A 19,664-nucleotide genomic window follows, 5' to 3' on the forward strand; every position below is an offset into this window, starting at 1 on the left:
ATTAACTAAAGATGCTAAGAATTTCCTGAGAGCGCATTTTATACAATTTGAAAAAAAATCCACATTTGCTTCTTACAACATGAACACAAATTTCTAAAGTGTATGACTATCAAAAAATAAGATTGCATTAGGTGAGAGTAAAAAGCTTGTTGGGTTCTAGTAAATGAGAGGGTTCACACACTGATTCAAACCACACACCACAACGCCATACACAAATGTGGGGTTAAAACGTAGCAACATCTTTAATCCCAATTAGTTTTACAGATTCAAGGGTAGACAAATATTAAATCCTGTCTCCTTTTACATTTATTTGCATTGTACCAGCAAGCATCTCATAAAGCATTTAAAAAACATCCTACAACTTTGTGACTATTTGCCTGTCTTCATTAAGTGCTTTCAATGGACATTATTCAAAAATATCTACAGGCTAACCACACATAAAATATATTTTTAAACAAAGCGTGCCTGCCTCATGGAAAATTCTGCCCTTTAGAAGCTTCTGTGGTGATTTCAATGTCACAGACAGACCAGCTACGCGGCAGGAAGTGACATAACATGGTTGTTTCTTTGAGGAATGTACAATGTAGAGAAGGACATGAACAAAACAAAAACAACAGGCCGTGTGACCTTCTTCAAAGGACACACTTGTACATACCTCCCCAGCAAAATGTTCAGCTGTCATTGTTTTAAGTTCCTGAGCTTTTGTTTTTTGCGATCCATCTCTTTAATCAAAAGAAGTAAAATTGTAAAATACGAATGTTGGGCGAATAGCAAAGTGTTCGCAAAACAGTTTCACAAAGCACTGGCCAGAATGTAATCAAGGATACGAAAATATCTGTATAGTTAAAAAAGTGGACAGTGTACAGAAAGACAAATGCATCCAGTGCATTAGTCACTACAGTGCATTCACATACAAAAGTCTCTACAACAAACAAACAAAACTCCTTCATTAAAAGACATTGCACATTTCAAATTTCAATACAATATGATATTTTGAGAAACTTAAGGTTTCTGTAACAAGGCCATATGAAAACAGTTTGTCTTTTTCAGTTTAAGACTAAAACAATGGAGTACCACCTACTGGCTCTAAAGCATACAGGTTTTAAAAAGGCACATAGTATTCATAACAGCAATTTTTTGTACAAGGCAAATCCAATGGTTCAAAATTACACATTTTTCTTTATCAAAAGTGTCTGTAATAATATCTATATAGCATCCAACATATTACCTGAGCAGAAAACTTCATCATCTGTAAGTCACATACAGTAGTAAACAAGCTGCAATAGAAACTAAGCAATACAAAAACCTGCAGTTATAAGAGAGAGAGAAAAAGATCTGATATTTGACCAAAGTTTACAAATAATCCAAATATTATTGGTCAGTGATTATGTCCCCGGTTGTATCTCCATATACAGCTCTTTTCTTTATCAAACATTCAACATTTTCAACTAATAAATACCCCAAATAAGGGTTTGAATCCAGAAAGCTACAATATTCTTAAAAAAAGCATGACAGTTATAAAAAATAAATATAGCGCAATCACTTAAAAGCGTTCCTTTTGCAAATGTCTGCTCATTTTCTTGCTAAGCATAAAGAGAGAAGTAGAAGACCTGAGTGTTTTCTCGGGCCTATGCATTATAGTATGGTCCGCTTTTGTGGGACCCTGTTTTTGGATCTATGTTCTCGTAAATAGAGAGTGCAGCACTGTTTTGGTAGATTAGATCCACATTGGTTCCAGTTCTTGATCTGATGATGTCCACAGCACACTGGTTTAAGAACACATACTGGTCCTGCAGGGATATCAAATATAAAAAGTTCACTGAGGTGCAGCATGCTTGATGAACTCTTCACATATTTCAAACAACATGTGCAGTGTGACAATTGTAACAAAAACATATGTGACTGTGTCCCACCTCTGTCTGCACCATAAGGGGCCGGTGCATGCGCAGATCGTGGACGATGCCGTACACGTCCACGATATTTTCCCTTTCAATCTGGAAGATCAAACGGTCGATGGCTATCAAGGTACCTGTGCGTCCAACACCAGCACTGAGTGTAGACAACGTAGACGCACAGACAAGGAGGGGGGTGAGAGAAAGAGTATCAGATTAATCTCATCATAATTTCTGTTGTATAGAATTGAAGGCAAAAATGTGTGTGTGTGTGTGTGTGTTTGTGTCTGTGTGTGTGTGTGTGTGTGTCGGACCTGCAGTGGACCACGGTAGGAGAGTGTCTGGAGTATTGGTCCATGTGCTCTCTGACCAAGTGTCTGAAGCTGATGAGGAGTTCTGTGGTTTGTGGCACTCCGTGATCTGGCCAGGCTGTGAAGTGGAATTGACGTACTGAACGGGTCTCTGCTGTTTTTACCTAAAGGACAAACAGGCACGCAAACTCAAAATAGTTGCGACTGAGATATCAGCGTGTACGGACTCTTGAAAATGTATATGAGTTCAATCAATTTACAGACACAGGCTGTCATTCAGAGAAAGACATTTTCACTATACATTGCAATTTATCGGTTGCAAGGATTCACCTTTGAACACAATGTTCCTTTTCATCAGACTCATATTTCTAACAAGGGTTCAGTAGGGTGTTGTTAGTTAACTTATAGAGTTGGTTTGGCTGTATGTATTCCAAACTAAAGGTGTTAAATAAGCACTGATAGGTGATGTTGTCTACTATGTTCATATTTCCCCCCCAAAAAAGACATTTTTTCTTTGGCATATGTAGCATCTCACCACTCACATTTTTAATGTCAAATTCCCTGATGGTCCAATCTTCAAGTTCTATTTCAGAGGTTGTTGTCACAGTAATGTTTTCAAAGTGCTTGGTGCCATGATCCCAGTATTGCTCGCATTTCACCTGGAAAAGAAAGACAATTGTTTCTTTGTAACAGACTCACAGTACTCAGAATTCATAATTAGAATATAGAAAGCTACATTACATTTGAAAACACCAGTATTAACAGTACTGCACATATTAAGAGCTTTTCAAACCAGCAAGGCAACACTTTGGTATTTCTGTCAATCAGCCGTGCTGCTAGTTTTAGGTTATATTTAAAAAGACACCTTTAATGCATTGACTTGGCTATTTTTGGCTTCAACCCATTCAAAAATGTTTAAGAACACACGGTGTGAGATGTGGAATTGTATCATACGTTTGATATAATTGTGTTTCATATTAACCTCGTTTAACTTTTCACATGTTTGTATGCATGTTACTGCTTTACATTAATATATTCACTTATTAAAGAGGGAGACAAACAGATGTTGATGATGGTACACAATTTCTCTAAGATGAAGGATGCGTTCATAGTTAGTGATCACATTAAAGATGAGACATTCACAAAAGTATGATGGCTAACACTAAGGAAGACATAAGGTGTGTGTGTCACTGCTACTCACTCGTCCCTGTTCATTACAGCGTGTCAGCATGACCAGAGTCAGTACGTTCTTCTCCCAGATCATCCTCCAGAACTCGCTGACTGTGGCGGCCAAAGGACCCTGAGCAGCGATATACTCCTTCCTGGAGTTGAAACCCTGTCAAATAAAACAAAAACCCAGACACAGAACACAAACGTCCATCTTGTTCAGTTTTCTAGGAGGTTCTCAAAAAATCCCTTTGGTTGGAGGTGGTACAGATTGAATATCATTAAGGTGTTAAGCAAAAGAATGAGCAGCTATGTTGTTCAGAAGGGAGTTTATTGATAGTGAAGCAATGACTGAGGCAGAGAGCTGTTTTAAAGAGTGTCAGTACGCACCGGCATGTAGTTAGCATTGATGTAGTCATCATATGGACTCCCATGGATAATAGAGAGTTTCACCCTAGAGGAGTCATCTAGGAGGTGAGAAAAGAGGGTAAATGAAATGAAAATGTTGCTGTATGCAAGAAGGTATGGATGCAGTGATGTGTGACCGTGTGTGATCATTTTGATAGAATGGGATCCAGTTAAAAATGGGATAATGACAGTTGATGGAGTGTGTTATGTGATGATGTGGTTTAAAGAGTGTGGAGTTATAGTTGAAAGCAGCAGGTGGATTGGTCAAGGTTACTCACATGGATGCACGTTGTTGTAGCGGTTCTTGGGTTTGTTCTCCTGTGTCTCAGCGCTTATTTTCGACTGACCTGTACCAACAAGCTTAAGGTCCTTTTAAAAGAAAGGATTAAAAGTGCGATTGATGATTGGACAACTCACTTCATGCCCAAAATCTGGTGCATATGAAGTGCCAAAAAAAAGAGCAACTTAATATTAGTAAGGATGCACGATCACAAAGAATTGAAACATCACATTTACACAGACAAATTATTAAATTAGATGATTAAATCTATCGATCTTATTATATTGGACATTATTTTGACATAGCTCTTAATGACGATCAAATATAGTTTCAAGCAATAACTGCCTGCTATAAAAGGCCAAATTATATTGCAGGAGCCCTTGAATATTAAGATGATGTTTTACCTCAAACTCTTCAGCAAAGCCACAGTTTGAGTCTGCTTTCTGCTTCTTGTAGTAGGCCTCGTACTCCTCCACCCTCACAGCCACACTTCTGCTCAAATGGACACCAGAGGTCAGAACATGAGTCATGAGTTGTGTTTTTTGTCAAAATGTGTAACACTTGACAGATCTGATCATACTTTATGATTATACTTACACTTTGGCTCTGGAGAAAGAAAGAGAAAAAAGCGATGTTGACCAACTTTTATGGAAACAATTGTCGTCCATTTACTTTAAACTTACGATAACACGGTAAAAATGAAAACCTCACCTCATGGAATGAATCTGGATGTCTGACGATTCTTTGTTGGAGACCCTAAAGTACACAAACAAAGAGTTTAGAGTTGAGTCGTGTACACTATGACACTAAGTCATCTTCTATCACTGATGACGATGACAAACCTTTTCCAGTAGATAATGAAGCCAATGAGGATGATGAAAAGAACGCAAAAAATTCCCAATGTTGCTCCGACAGCAATGCCAATGACAGCTAACATGTTGACAAAGATTAAGACAGAAAGACAAAGAAAGAGGCCAGTTATCCTTTCCTCTCATTATGGGAGCATTTAATAGCAACACCTATTAATGACCTACGGTCTGAATGTGGTACCTGGGTCCTGTGGGAGTGCAACAACAACAGGATAGAAGTTTGTTATACTCATTAGTGACTTTTCACCATCCACTAAGTTGTCTCGAAGAGTCGGACGGGTGTACAACACAATCGCATATCTGCAGGATTAAACATATCAGTTAAGAGATTTACACACATATTACACTTTGACTTGCTTTTTTATTGTATTTGTTCCTACTCTCTGAATATCTTAAAATGATATCATCGAGAAGTTGCTAGTTCATGCTATTTGCTTCTGCACACAGATTCATTCACAATGTTGTTTGTCTTCTTACTGGTATTTTCCATTGGCCATCAAAGCACCATTAGTGTAGCCTTTCCATTTGGATTCGTCTCCTATTACTATGTCCTGATGGCTCACTCCACCGCGTGATTGGAAGTTGTTCTCTACAACTGTTGCCATGTATACTGGAGTATCCTTTTCCTGCCACTGTTTATACGTTTTCCCCACATACTTTGTGAAATCAGAAGTGTCACCTGGAAGGACAGGCATTACTGTAATTGGCTTTTGACAGAAAGGTTCTTGTTATGAGTCGAATGTCTTTATCATATGAAACAAATGAACAGCTTATCGTCACTTCAGCACTAATGGTTTACGATATAATTACAACACTCCCTGACATTAAAAAGAGAAAAGGAAACCAACCAGGGAGAGCATTTGTCACCAGCACCCCAATATGTGTGATTGGCCCATTTGTGTCGCTCAGCAGGCTGCTTTCGATCTGCAGGGTGAACTTGTTGTATGATCTGGAGCTCACCAACACAAATAACTCATAGTTCTCTGGAATGGGTGGATCTTTAGGGGAAAAAAGGAAAGATAAAAGATTAGGTTTTGACAATTTTTACTCAAATACATATTATTTACATGGAAAAGTTTTGTAAATCTAATGATCATGAAACATAATGTCCTACTTGTGATGCCTGTCGAGCAGACAAGAGACACAGGGGTGCTGGGTAGTCCACAGCTCTGAGTCTCCACTGCCAGATGGTATTTAGTATAATGACGAAGGTTGGACAGAGTATGATTACAGCAGGTGCTTGTCGAGTTGATGATCTCGCCATCGTTTACAGTGACCTTAAAGCCAGAGTGTTGACCACTGGGTTGATTCCAGGACAGGATGACTTGAGCGTTTGCTGTGTTCGGACCTTTACATTTCAAGTTGCTCACCGGGCTTGCATCTGCAGCATCAAACAAAAATGCTTTTCAGGAAAATCACAACAGGGAACAACAGCACTGTTTCCCAATTTTCCTGTGTGCTCAGTTACAGGACAATATCATTTGAAAATATCTGATTGCAACAAGTCTATATGAAATAATGAAGCTGTTTTGACCATACTTGTGCAGTTGGAAATCCATGTTGGAGCACCTTTGGTTCCATCATAGGTCTCTGTGGTGACACTTATGTCATATCGTTTGCCAGGAACCAGGTTATAAATATTAGACGTATTTTCTTTTACTATTCTATCACTAATGGGCCCATCTGGGCTTCGCCAGGTCACATTGTAACGATAGCTTTCCTTGTATTCATCAGGTACATCCCACGTGACAGTGATGCTCTCCTCTTCTGTAGAAGCCATAAGAAACTTCACACTCAACGGTCCTGATTGTTTAAAAGAAATTTGAGAGATGTAAATGTTAGTAGACAGTAAAGGTGAAACATGACAGTGCTTGCATGTCGGTTACATAAATAAAACCCTTACTTGTCGTGACATTGTTGATCTGAGCCTTCTCACTCTTAAAACCCATCGCACCCACTGTTGCTACGGAGATGTTGTAGGAAGTCCCGGAAAGCAGGGAGGTAAAAGTATGACTGGTGTAGGTGGTAGTGTCGAGTTCTTCTCCCTGGGGTGGTGAGTTGGTCAACTGGTAGTGGAATGTTGCACCCGTCATCAGAGGTGCTTCCTTCCACATGATCTCAATGGAGCTGGTTGTCTTCGTCAGGACGTCAATCGGCCCGGGAGGGTTAGGGACTGGAGGGGAGGAAGTACACTTCAGCACCAGAGTAACCAAAATAAAGGGCCATACTGAAAATATCTCACTGTTGTGGATTCCAAATGTCCCACAAGCTTCAAAGTTAAGTAAATATATTAAAAAACAATGGATGACTGAAGAATAGGGAATCCAAAACTAACCAAAAACAACTTTACAGTATGCAATGGAGAACTCCAGAAATGTTGTGAAGTATATGCAATTAGTTATTGTTTGATACAGTAGATGTGAATTACTATCTCACAAATGTATCATACTCACAGGTTGCATTAGTAATAAAGTCAGATGACGCATTGAAGGGTCCACTGAATGTGGTTACCACGGCAGAGTAAAGCCTTCCAGCGGACAAGTTGTGAAACGGAAAGAAGGTGTTCGTAGAATCCAGCATGATCTCCTCTGAAGCCGTGGACGTGCTGTGAAGATAAACCTTATAATGCTCCACTTTCCCAAGAGGTTCGTTCCATGACACCAGGATTGAACTATTGGAGCCCCAGCTGGAGATACTTGGTCGCACTGCCTCAGGCTCTGTTAATGTGCAGAGGAGGAAGGATTAAAGCTGATCAACCACCTTGACGATTTGAAATAAACAGAAATGACAGGTAATAGGCTTACTAGTGTACTGCGAGGTGCAGTTTGCTTCCCCCTCGATACCATCCGCTGCCCTGACAAAAACGCAGAAGGTGCAGTTGGTCCCAGGGGTGAGCGCGGAAATCTCTGCGACTTCTCCCTCAAGGCTTGTGTTTTGGGAGCCACAGCCTGTTGTCTTTACCCGATATGTGTATTCCGTCTTGTACTCCAGCGGTTTCGTCCAAACCAGACTTACAGCAGTTGTGTTTAAGGTTTGAGATTCCAACTGTCCAATACTGTATGGACCTACAAACAGAACAGAAAGAGTTTGGATCAACATCAAGCAACCATCTATCAAACATGCAGCACTCCTCAGTACTACAGATACAGCTAAAGTAATATTAGAAATTGAATGTGTTGTGTTTAATTATTTTTGACTTAAGGTGCTCATTTAGTTTGGGGTTATTTTAGGTAATTTTTCAGTTGTAGAGACAGCAGGATATACGTACGTGTAAAATAGGACACTGTCACAGGAGCTGCCTGAGTGCCATCTGCTGTCTGTGTGGTGACAGTGAAGCTGTAGTTGCTCCCAGAGAGAAGTCCAGTGATTCTTGCATTGTGTTTGTTTAAGACAACTTCAGATTTATTAAAGGAGCCATTTGTGGTCTCCAAAAGATATGAGTAGTGAGGTTTGTTCTCGCGCTGTTCCCACTCCAAGGTCACTGCTTCTGTGGTGATTTCTGTCTGTCTCAGCAAGGTTGCAGGATACGGTCCTGAGAAAATTAGAAAGAGGGAAACATTAAATATGCAGAACAGGTTTGTGTTTCATGTGTCAGATTTGGGCAAAATAGTATAAATGTGACATGAGGGGTTAACTGTTTAAAAAAATAAGCATTTGGAAGTCAATTATAAGTTATTATGTGCTCAATACGTACATTTTCTTGATTTGATGAAACCCATCTGGCTCATAAAGCAGTTAAATAATCATTATTAATGTCAGAATCTGTCAGGTTGTTTGTTTACAAAGGTTACTATCATAAAAGAAAATAAGATTACAGGAGTTCAAAAATGTAAAAGTAAAATTAAAGTATTGTGTTAACCCTTTTGATTCAGCATTTTTACTTAAAACAGATTAAGAAACTGTTAATATAGTATTTCTTTGACAAAGCATTAATATTTGTTGGCAAATACTACTGCTTGCAAACATATAAAAAATATCTTTTTGGAACCTGTCACGGTCGCCATATCACAAAAATAATAATATAATAATTATTATAAACAACAAAACTCAAACATAAGAGAAAAGATAATAAAAGTAATAACCCTGCATGGTGTGATGAAGTACATGTTAATCAAACTCACGGGTATAGTTTTCTGTAGTCACTGCAGTGCTCTCATAGTTCAACGCGCCTACAGTAATAACAGAGATATTGCTGGAGCTTCCAGACTGGAGGTCATTCAGCAGGAACCAGTTGTTTGGGATCAGAGAGGAACCGTTAAAGCTGGACACAATGAAGCTGCACTGATCACGGTCCATGCCGTCTGGAAAGGACCAGGTGAAGTTGATGGACTCCACAGTCTGAGACTCCACCATGATGGGGCCGGGAGGGTTGGGAACTGAACAGGAGAAGGAATGCTGTTTTAAAACGCTACAGGCATTTCTAAAAATAAATATTGGTCAAAATACATACAGCGCCTACACAGTATATTGTATGTGTAATATGCAGGTTTATAGGTCATGATGTCGATGTAACTCACAAGTTGCGTTGCAAACACTTGAGTCAACACCAGAGTAACCAAAATAAAGGGCCATACTGAAAATATTGCATGTTTTCTATTACGTATACAAAAGATTTTCCAGTACTGCAGGTCATTTTCCAAAGCATACAATAACAGTTCAGTTGCCGTCATTTCCCCATAACCATGGAAACCATCACAGTAAATATATACTTTTGGGAGAAACTTTGTTTTCATCTACGCGCAATTATTGAAACTCTGACAAACAGTTGGCTGATGGTTGCTGATGACCAACCGTAGCCATTTGTGAAACAGTCACATTATTACAATATATTGACTTACAGTCATAAGATTTCCTTTGCCAATAACAGCTGAGCAAATTTAATTACATTTTAATTTTCTTCTTGTATTATTGTCCTGTGTAACCTGTGTGAAGCCAGAGAAGCGACGGCTATCATGTCATTGTGCATCAGGTCCTTGAAAGCACCATCAAAGTTTGAGTATCAGCTGCAGTGCCACGTGAAGACACAGTGATTAGAAAAAAATGAGAGCGGACAATATTTCACTATTGTGGATTCCAAATGTCCCACAAGCTTCAAAGTTAAGTAAATGTATTAAAAAACAATGGATGACTGAAGAATAGGGAATCCAAAAATAACCAAAAACAACTTTACAGTATGCAATGGAGAACTCCAGAAATGTTGTGAAGTATATGCAATTAGTTATTGTTTGATACAGTAGATGTGAATTACTATCTCACAAATGTATCATACTCACAGGTTGCATTAGTAATAAAGTCAGATGACGCATTGAAGGGTCCACTGAATGTGGTTACCACGGCAGAGTAAAGCCTTCCAGCGGACAAGTTGTGAAACAGAAAGAAGGTGTTCGTAGAATCCAGCATGATCTCCTCTGAAGCCGTGGACGTGCTGTTAAGATAAACCTTATAATGCTCCACTTTCCCAAGAGGTTCGTTCCATGACACCAGGATTGAACTACTGGAGCCCCAGCTGGAGATACTTGGTCGCACTGCCTCAGGCTCTGTTAATGTGCAGAGGAGGAAGGATTAAAGCTGATCAACCACCTTGACAATTTGAAATAAACAGAAATGACAGGTAATAGGCTTACTAGTGTACTGCGAGGTGCAGCTTGCTTCCCCCTCGATGCCATCCGCTGCCCTGACAAAAACGCAGAAGGTGCAGATGGTCCCAGGGGTGAGCGCGGAAATCTCTGCGACTTCTCCCTCAAGGCTTGTGTTTTGGGAGCCACAGCCTGTTGTCTTTACCCGATATGTGTATTCCGTCTTGTACTCCAGCGGTTTCGTCCAAACCAGACTTACAGCAGTTGTGTTTAAGGTTTCAGATTCCAACTGTCCAATACTGTATGGACCTACAAACAGAGCAGAAAGAGTTTGGATCAACATCAAGCAACCATCTATCAAACATGCAGCACTCCTCAGTACTACAGATACAGCTAAAGTAATATTAGAAATTGAATGTGTTGTGTTTAATTGTTTTTTACTTAAGGTGCTCATTTAGTTTGGGGTTATTTTAGGTAATTTTTCAGTTGTAGAGACAGCAGGATATACGTACGTGTAAAATAGGACACTGTCACAGGAGCTGCCTGAGTGCCATCTGCTGTCTGTGTGGTGACAGTGAAGCTGTAGTTGCTCCCAGAGAGAAGTCCAGTGATTATTGCATTGTGTTTGTTTAAGACAACTTCAGATTCATGAAAGGAGCCATCTGTGGTCTCCAAAAGATATGAGTAGTGAGATTTGTTCTCGCGCTGTTCCCACTCCAAGGTCACTGCTCCTGTGGTGATTTCTGTCTGTCTCAGCAAGGTTGCAGGATACGGTCCTGAGAAAATTAGAAAGAGGGAAACATTAAATATGCAGAACAGGTTTGTGTTTCACGTGTCAGATTTGGGCAAAATAGTATAAATGTGACATGAGGGGTTAACTGTTTAAAAAAATAAGCATTTGGAAGTCAATTCTAAGTTATTATGTGCTCAATACGTACATAAAGCAGTTAAATAATCATTATTAATGTCAGAATCTGTCAGATTGTTTGTGTACAAAGGTTACTATCATAAAAAAAAAATAAGATTACAGGAGTTCAAAAATGTAAAAGTAAAATTAAAGTATTGTGTTAACCCTTTTGATTCAGCATTTTTACTTAAAACAGATTAAGAAACTGTTAATATAGTATTTCTTTGACAAAGCATTAATATTTGTTGGCAAATACTACTGCTTGCAAACATATAAAAAATATCTTTTTGGAACCTGTCACAGTCGCCATATCACAAAAATAATAATATAATAATTATTATAAACAACAAAACTCAAACATAAGAGAAAAGATAATAAAAGTAATAACCCTGCATGGTGTGATGAAGTACATGTTAATCAAACTCACGGGTATAGTTTTCTGTAGTCACTGCAGTGCTCTCATAGTTCAACGCGCCTACAGTAATAACAGAGATATTGCTGGAGCTTCCAGACTGGAGGTCATTCAGCAGGAACCAGTTGTTTGGGATCAGAGAGGAACCGTTAAAGCTGGACACAATGAAGCTGCACTGATCACGGTCCATGCCGTCTGGAAAGGACCAGGTGAAGTTGATGGACTCCACAGTCTGAGACTCCACCATGATGGGGCCGGGAGGGTTGGGAACTGAACAGGAGAAGGAATGCTGTTTTAAAACGCTACAGGCATTTCTAAAAATGAATATTGGTCAAAATACATACAGCGCCTACACAGTATATTGTATGTGTAATATGCAGGTTTATAGGTCATGATGTCGATGTAACTCACAAGTTGCATTGCAAACACTTGAGTCAACACCAGAGTAACCAAAATAAAGGGCCATACTGAAAATATTGCATGTTTTCTATTACGTATACAAAAGATTTTCCAGTACTACAGGTCATTTTCCAAAGCATACAATAACAGTTCAGTTGCCGTCATTTCCCCATAACCATGGAAACCATCACAGTAAATATATACTTTTGGGAGAAACTTTGTTTTCATCTACGCGCAATTATTGAAACTCTGACAAACAGTTGGCTGATGGTTGCTGATGACCAACCGTAGCCATTTGTGAAACAGTCACATTATTACAATATATTGACTTACAGTCATAAGATTTCTTTTGCCAATAACAGCTGAGCAAATTTAATTACATTTTAATTTTCTTCTTGTATTATTGTCCTGTGTAACCTGTGTGAAGCCAGAGAAGCGACGGCTATCATGTTATTGTGCATCAGGTCCTTGAAAGCACCATCAAAGTTTGAGTATCAGCTGCAGTGCCACGTGAAGACACAGTGATTAGAAAAAAATAAGAGTGGACAATATCTCACTGTTGTGGATTCCAAATGTCCCACAAGCTTCAAAGTTAAGTAAATGTATTAAAAAACAATGGATGACTGAAGAATAGGGAATCCAAAAATAACCAAAAACACCTTTACAGTATGCAATGGAGAACTCCAGAAATGTTGTGAAGTATATGCAATTAGTTGTTGTTTGATACAGTAGATGTGAATTACTATCTAACAAATGTATCATACTCACAGGTTGCATTAGTAATAAAGTCAGATGACGCATTGAAGGGTCCACTGAATGTGGTTACCACGGCAGAGTAAAGCCTTCCAGCGGACAAGTTGTGAAACAGAAAGAAGGTGTTCGTAGAATCCAGCATGATCTCCTCTGAAGCCGTGGACGTGCTGTCAAGATAAACCTTATAATGCTCCACTTTCCCAAGAGGTTCGTTCCATGACACCAGGATTGAACTACTGGAGCCCGAGCTGGAGATACTTGGTCGCACTGCCTCAGGCTCTGTTAATGTGCAGAGGAGGAAGGATTAAAGCTGATCAACCACCTTGACGATTTGAAATAAACAGAAATGACAGGTAATAGGCTTACTAGTGTACTGCGAGGTGCAGCTTGCTTCCCCCTCGATACCATCCGCTGCCCTGACAAAAACGCAGAAGGTGCAGTTGGTCCCAGGGGTGAGCGCGGAAATCTCTGCGACTTTTCCCTCAAGGCTTGTGTTTTGGGAGCCACAGCCTGTTGTCTTTACCCGATATGTGTATTCCGTCTTGTACTCCAGCGGTTTCGTCCAAACCAGACGTACAGCAGTTGTGTTTAAGGTTTCAGATTCCAACTGTCCAATACTGTATGGACCTACAAACAGAGCAGAAAGAGTTTGGATCAACATCAAGCAACCATCTATCAAACATGCAGCACTCCTCAGTACTACAGATACAGCTAAAGTAATATTAGAAATTGAATGTGTTGTGTTTACTTGTTTTTGACTTAAGGTGCTCATTTAGTTTAGGATTATTTTAGGTAATTTTTCAGTTGTAGAGACAGCAGGATATACGTACGTGTAAAATAGGACACTGTCACAGGAGCTGCCTGAGTGCCATCTGCTGTCTGTGTGGTGACAGTGAAGCTGTAGTTGCTCCCAGAGAGAAGTCCAGTGATTCTTGCATTGCGTTTGTTTAAGACAACTTCAGATTTATTAAAGGAGCCATTTGTGGTCTCCAAAAGATATGAGTAGTGAGATTTGTTCTCGCGCTGTTCCCACTCCAAGGTCACTGTTTGTGTGGTGATTTCTGTCTGTCTCAGCAAGGTTGCAGGATACGGTCCTGAGAAAATTAGAAAGAGGGAAACATTAAATATGCAGAACAGGTTTGTGTTTCACGTGTCAGATTTGGGCAAAATAGTATAAATGTGACATGAGGGGTTAACTGACAAAGCATTAATATTTGTTGGCAAATACTACTGCTTGCAAACATATACAAAATATCTTTTTGGAACCTGTCACGGTCGCCATATCACAAAAATAATAATATAATAATTATTATAAACAACAAAACTCAAACATAAGAGAAAAGATAATAAAAGTAATAACCCTGCATGGTGTGATGAAGTACATGTTAATCAAACTCACGGGTATAGTTTTCTGTAGTCACTGCAGTGCTCTTATAGTTCAACACGCCTACAGTAATAACAGAGATATTGCTGGAGCTTCCAGACTGGAGGTCATTCAGCAGGAACCAGTTGTTTGGGATCAGAGAGGAACCGTTAAAGCTGGACACCATGAAGCTGCACTGATCACGGTCCATGCCGTCTGGAAAGGACCAGGTGAAGTTGATGGACTCCACAGTCTGAGACTCCACCATGATGGGGCCGGGAGGGTTGGGAACTGAACAGGAGAAGGAATGCTGTTTTAAAACGCTACAGGCATTTCTAAAAATAAATATTGGTCAAAATACATACAGCGCCTACACAGTATATTGTATGTGTAATATGCAGGTTTATAGGTCATGATGTCGATGTAACTCACAAGTAGCATTGCAAACACTTGAGTTTCTGCTCTCAAAACTTTTGGTGACCACAGCCACACAGTAAAGCACTCCTGGTGTCAGGTCCCGAAAATCGTTGTTCACAGTAGCATTGCTCAGGTCTGTGCTGGTTTTCACCAAGTGACTGTCTCTGTACAGCAGCACAGTGTAGGAGTCCACCTGTCCAACTGCTGGTGTCCAGCTCACTGACATGTTAGTTGTGCTTCCAATGGCCATGATGCCAGAAACTGTTTCAGGCTCTGTAATAAACGATTTAAATTTGATGTAATGTACATTTAGAAAATCCTTAGTTTAGGTCTGTCTGAACAATTAACATGACAAAAAACACATGGTTAAGAGAATAATTGTAACACAGTTAGTTGTATTGCAATACACATTTGAGTGTATACTGAACAAAATGACACTTGAAAGAATTACTTCTGGTTGTTAATGTGATGGCACCAGATATATATTTTCAAACCTGTATTTTTCACTTTTATTATTTGTGGCGTAACTGTAAAGTAAGTAAGATAAACTGTAAAGTAAGGCAAATGGGCACTCTATTGATTCTTCACATTGTTTGGACTCTACTATGGCTAAACTTGTAGAAAAGAGTAGCACCATACAACACTAAAGATATTCTCTTATCTGGTCCTTTAAAACACTTTTACTTGACTAACTTTGGACCAATTATTGCACATTCAACTAATATATGGAAACAAGCTGCCAACATTGGTCAATGGGACATTGACACAGTCAATACATGACTGTGTTTTGGTATTTATTTTTGACTGATTGCAATTAAGCACGTTCATCTCTCTGTGACAATATTTATGTTTGTATTAAAAAAACACATTTCAGAAGCTTTGAAGACGTACTTGTGTGACTTTGAGTGCTTTCCACTGTGGACTTGACCCCTTCTACGACGGTAAATACAACAATAGTGTACAATTTTCCAGGGGTCAGACTGTAGAAGGTGTAAGTCTCAGTCTCAGTTGTTTTATTCTGAACCACCATGGCGTCCTGGAGAGCTTCCACCAGGTAGGAGTAGGAAGGCTTATGATCACTTTGTCTGTCCCACGTCAGCCGGATGAACGTTGTGTTCACGTCCTCCACTGTGAGGTTGGCCACTGCTTTGGGCACTGTAGCAAATACAACAAAGGGTTACTGTATGTAAGAGTGTATATGATGTCTCTGATAGTACAGAATCCATTTATGCTTCATCCATCAATTCATGTTTCAATGTAAGGCCTTACTTGTGTAACTGAAGGTCTGTTCCACCGTGGATTCACTTCCCTCTGCTGCCATCGTCTTGACATTGATATCGTATCGAGTTCCTGGCTCCAGATTGGTTACATCAGTGCTGTTATTGCTGACTGTTGTGTTAAACAGTTCTCCTGTAGTTCTATAGGTTTGAACCAGGTATTTGTAATACAACTTGGCATCCAGGGGGGCTGACCATATCACTTTTATTGAGGTGGTGGACTTAGGGCTAGCAGTAAGGTTCAGCACAGGGTTGGGCACTAGAAAAACAAACACATTCAGAGTCAACTAAAAACACTACGGACTTTGCAAAGTTCAAAAGCTGTAATGCAAAATAAAGCAACATTTCGTTACTTGTGACTGAGGAGAACGTGTGACGGTGTCCTTCGGTCTTATTGTCTCCGGCGATGGCAATGACTGAGATTGTGTAGCTCGTGCCAGGGATTAGGTCTGAGAGCACGGCAAAGGTTTTATTGGTGTAAACGGTCATGAGCGCTCCACCATTATGCCACTCCAACCTGTACTTGAACACCTCACCCAGAGGTGAGGTCCAGTTCAGAGAGATGGAGGAGGTGTTTGTGGACACAGTAAGTTCCCCAATTTCACCAGGTCCTAAAGCAAAGAGGAGGAGAGGAGAGGACCATTCTCTATGAGTAAAATATGTATCACTTGGTGTAATTGTGACGTTTTTAAAAAACTCACCAAACATTGATAAGTTATTATATTAAATGTGATTATTTTTTTGTTTTCTCAGCCTTTTTCTGGTGATGTAATTGTTTCCCCCTCAGTATATAGTGTAGGAAGTAAGGATGAGGCACCAAATGGACTACGAGCACTGCCATTAACAAAAGTGTGATTCATCATCTTACTTGTATATTGAAAAATCTTAGACACTTGACTTTCTGTTTTGTTATCTCCAGCCACTGCTATGACAGTAAAATGGTAAAGCACTCCAGCAGTCAGCTCAGTGAAGTTCATTTGTATTTCAGAGACACTGACACTCCAGTTAGTTGTTCCATCAGTCCACTGTACTCTATAGAAAGAGCTCTTCCCCTCTGGTTTAGTCCACATCACAGATATAGAGGATGTTGTGATATTAGTGACAGTGATATTCCTGACTACTTCAGGCTCTGTGAGCGCAGGGTGAACACAAGATGAGGGAGAAAAACAAACACATTTAGAGTCAACTAAAAACACTACGGACTTTGGCAAATACATAACCTACACTTGAGTGTGATTCATGACAAAAGAGCACAGTTACACATCCAAAAAGCTACAAACGTCAAAAAGCTAAAATGCAAAATAAAGCAACATTTCGTTACTTGTGACTGAGGAGAACGTGTGACGGTTTCCTTCTGTCTTATTGTCTCCGGCGACGGCAATGACTGAGATTGTGTAGCTCGTGCCAGGGATTAGGTCTGAGAGCACGGCAAAGGTGTTGTTGGTGTAAACGGTCATGAGCGCTCCACCATTATGCCACTCCAACCTGTACTTGAACACCTCACCCAGAGGTGAGGTCCAGTTCAGAGAGATGGAGGAGGTGTTTGTGGACACAGTAAGTTCCCCAATTTCACCAGGTCCTAAAGCAAAGAGGAGGAGAGGAGAGGACCATTCTCTATGAGTAAAATATGTATCACTGGTGTAATTGTGACGTTTTTGAAAAACTCACCAAACATCGATAAAGCCAAATACATTACAAGTGTTTTTTACATAAACCTTTTTCTTGTAATAATTGTTTCCCCCTCAGTATATAGTGTAGGAAGTAAGGATGAGGCACCAAATGGACTACGAGCACTGCCATTAACAAAAGTGTGATTCATCATCTTACTTGTATGGTGAAAAATCTCAGACACTTGACTTTCTGTTTTGTTATCTCCAGCCACTGCTATGACAGTAAAATGGTAGAGCACTCCAGCAGTCAGCTCAGTGAAGTTCATTTGTATTTCAGAGACACTGACACTCCAGTTAGTTGTTCCATTAGTCCACTGTACTCTATAGAAAGAGCTGTTCCCCTCTGGTTTAGTCCACATCACAGATATAGAGGAGGTCGTGATATTAGTGACAGTGATATTCCTGACTACTTCAGGCTCTGTGAGGGCGGGATGAACACAAGATGAGGGAGAAAAACAAACGAATGTAGAGAGACAATGAAAAAAAATGCTTTCTGTACCAAAGTAGAAAACCCTACACTTGAGTGTGATTCATGACAGAAGAGCACAGAGAGGGGAGGAGAGGACCAAACCACTCTCTACGAATAAAATCTGTACGACTGTGTAATTGTGATGTGCTGTAGTGATATATAGAGATAGATGCAAAGAAAAAAACAATGGCATTAGAATGTTTTTCTTACATGACAGAAATACCACTACAAAGTAAAAGCACAATGTCCTCCTACTTTATACTCCCCTCTCATATGGACCATCTTACAATGTTAGCCAAAACTAAACGTGTACTTACTTGTGTACAGAGAAACATTTTCTTTCCCTCCTTCAGTACGGTTATCAGCTGCCACTGCAGTGACACTTATGGTGAACTTGACCCCAGGAGTCAGGCCAGTGATCGTCATAGATGTTTCATTCGTCTCGTTTGGTTCTCCATCAGTCCACTGTACTCTATAGAAAGAGCTGTATCCCTCTGGTTTAGTCCACGTCACAGATATAGAGGATGTTGTGACATCAGTGACATGGAGGTTTGTGACTGCTAGTGGCTCTGTGGGCGAGAGAGAAGTTTGTGGGGAAAGGAATTCACTTTTCACTCATCATTAGTGTTGCACAGTATTATCATCTTTGTATTTGATATGGCATTATAAAAGGCATTGTTGTAGACATGGTTGTGGTCCGGAATATAAGTGATTGAACAACAACAAAGAAGCACACTTACTTGTGGTGGCCTCTGTGCAGCAGTTCAAACAATGAAGGGAGACTTCATAGCTTGTTCCAGGAATCAAATCACGGATCAAACCAATTACAGGGACATTGTTCCCAATGGAGATGTTGCAGTTTGGTCTGGATTGGAACATGACTGTTGTTGTTGTTGTATTTAATATTGCATTGCTGCCACATTCATTACCTAAGAGATAGAAGGAAGAAGGAGGAAGAAGCAAAAGAAGAAGAAGAAGAAGAAGAACAAGACCAACTATAAGAAATAAGCACAAATATTTAAAAATAGCTACATTTCTGCAGACATATTGACAGTAATGATGTAATTAACAAGCCTCTTTTAAATACAAAATAAATATATTTTTACTTTAAAGAGAGAAATATGACACAACAAAACAAAGAAACAGCACATGTGTACTTACTGACACATTCTGCTCGGGAGATCTGTGGAGTTAAGGACAGAGAAAACATTAAACATTAAATGACCAGCAGAGGTCAGCATTGTATTTAAAACTGCCTCAAAGCGTCAACTAGAAACCCAACCACCTGTTCAATGTCACAGGATATCAGTACATTTAGCAACCACTGATAGTACTGCTAAACAGGTTTCCTCTGTTAAACTACAGTCTTTAGTAACCTGGCGCTTCCAGTGAAACACCATGTGAAGAACATGAACCCAACATAAAGGTTTCAAAACCCTTTCCACACTCCCAGGAAATAACTTACAGTGGATTAAGAGCTGAGTATCAAACCTC

The 19,664-nt window shown here is 39.7% G+C and overlaps 1 protein-coding gene across 1 annotated transcript; it reads right to left on the reverse strand.

The window, feature by feature from the left end:
- Nucleotides 1–228: 228 nt before the first annotated feature.
- LOC306699030 (receptor-type tyrosine-protein phosphatase eta-like) lies at nt 229–19,049 on the reverse strand (the record flags this gene model as incomplete). Its single annotated transcript, XM_079163531.1, has 27 exons — nt 229–1,790; nt 1,914–2,049; nt 2,207–2,367; nt 2,746–2,862; nt 3,405–3,539; nt 3,761–3,837; nt 4,057–4,147; nt 4,463–4,550; nt 4,770–4,814; nt 4,901–4,988; nt 5,109–5,227; nt 5,405–5,606; nt 5,776–5,925; nt 6,042–6,308; nt 6,467–6,730; nt 6,831–7,100; nt 7,381–7,644; nt 7,732–7,992; nt 8,196–8,459; nt 9,049–9,303; nt 14,770–15,027; nt 15,646–15,909; nt 16,024–16,290; nt 16,385–16,642; nt 17,353–17,610; nt 18,488–18,739; nt 18,911–19,049. 27 exons carry the CDS (start codon nt 19,047–19,049, stop codon nt 1,629–1,631), a joined length of 5,112 nt encoding a protein of 1,703 aa, XP_079019657.1. The 3' UTR covers nt 229–1,628.
- Between the last annotated feature and the right edge of the window lie 615 nt (nt 19,050–19,664).

Source organism: Pholis gunnellus (assembly GCF_910591455.1).
Source record: "Pholis gunnellus genome assembly, chromosome: 7".
Classification (NCBI taxonomy): domain Eukaryota; kingdom Metazoa; phylum Chordata; class Actinopteri; order Perciformes; family Pholidae; genus Pholis; species Pholis gunnellus.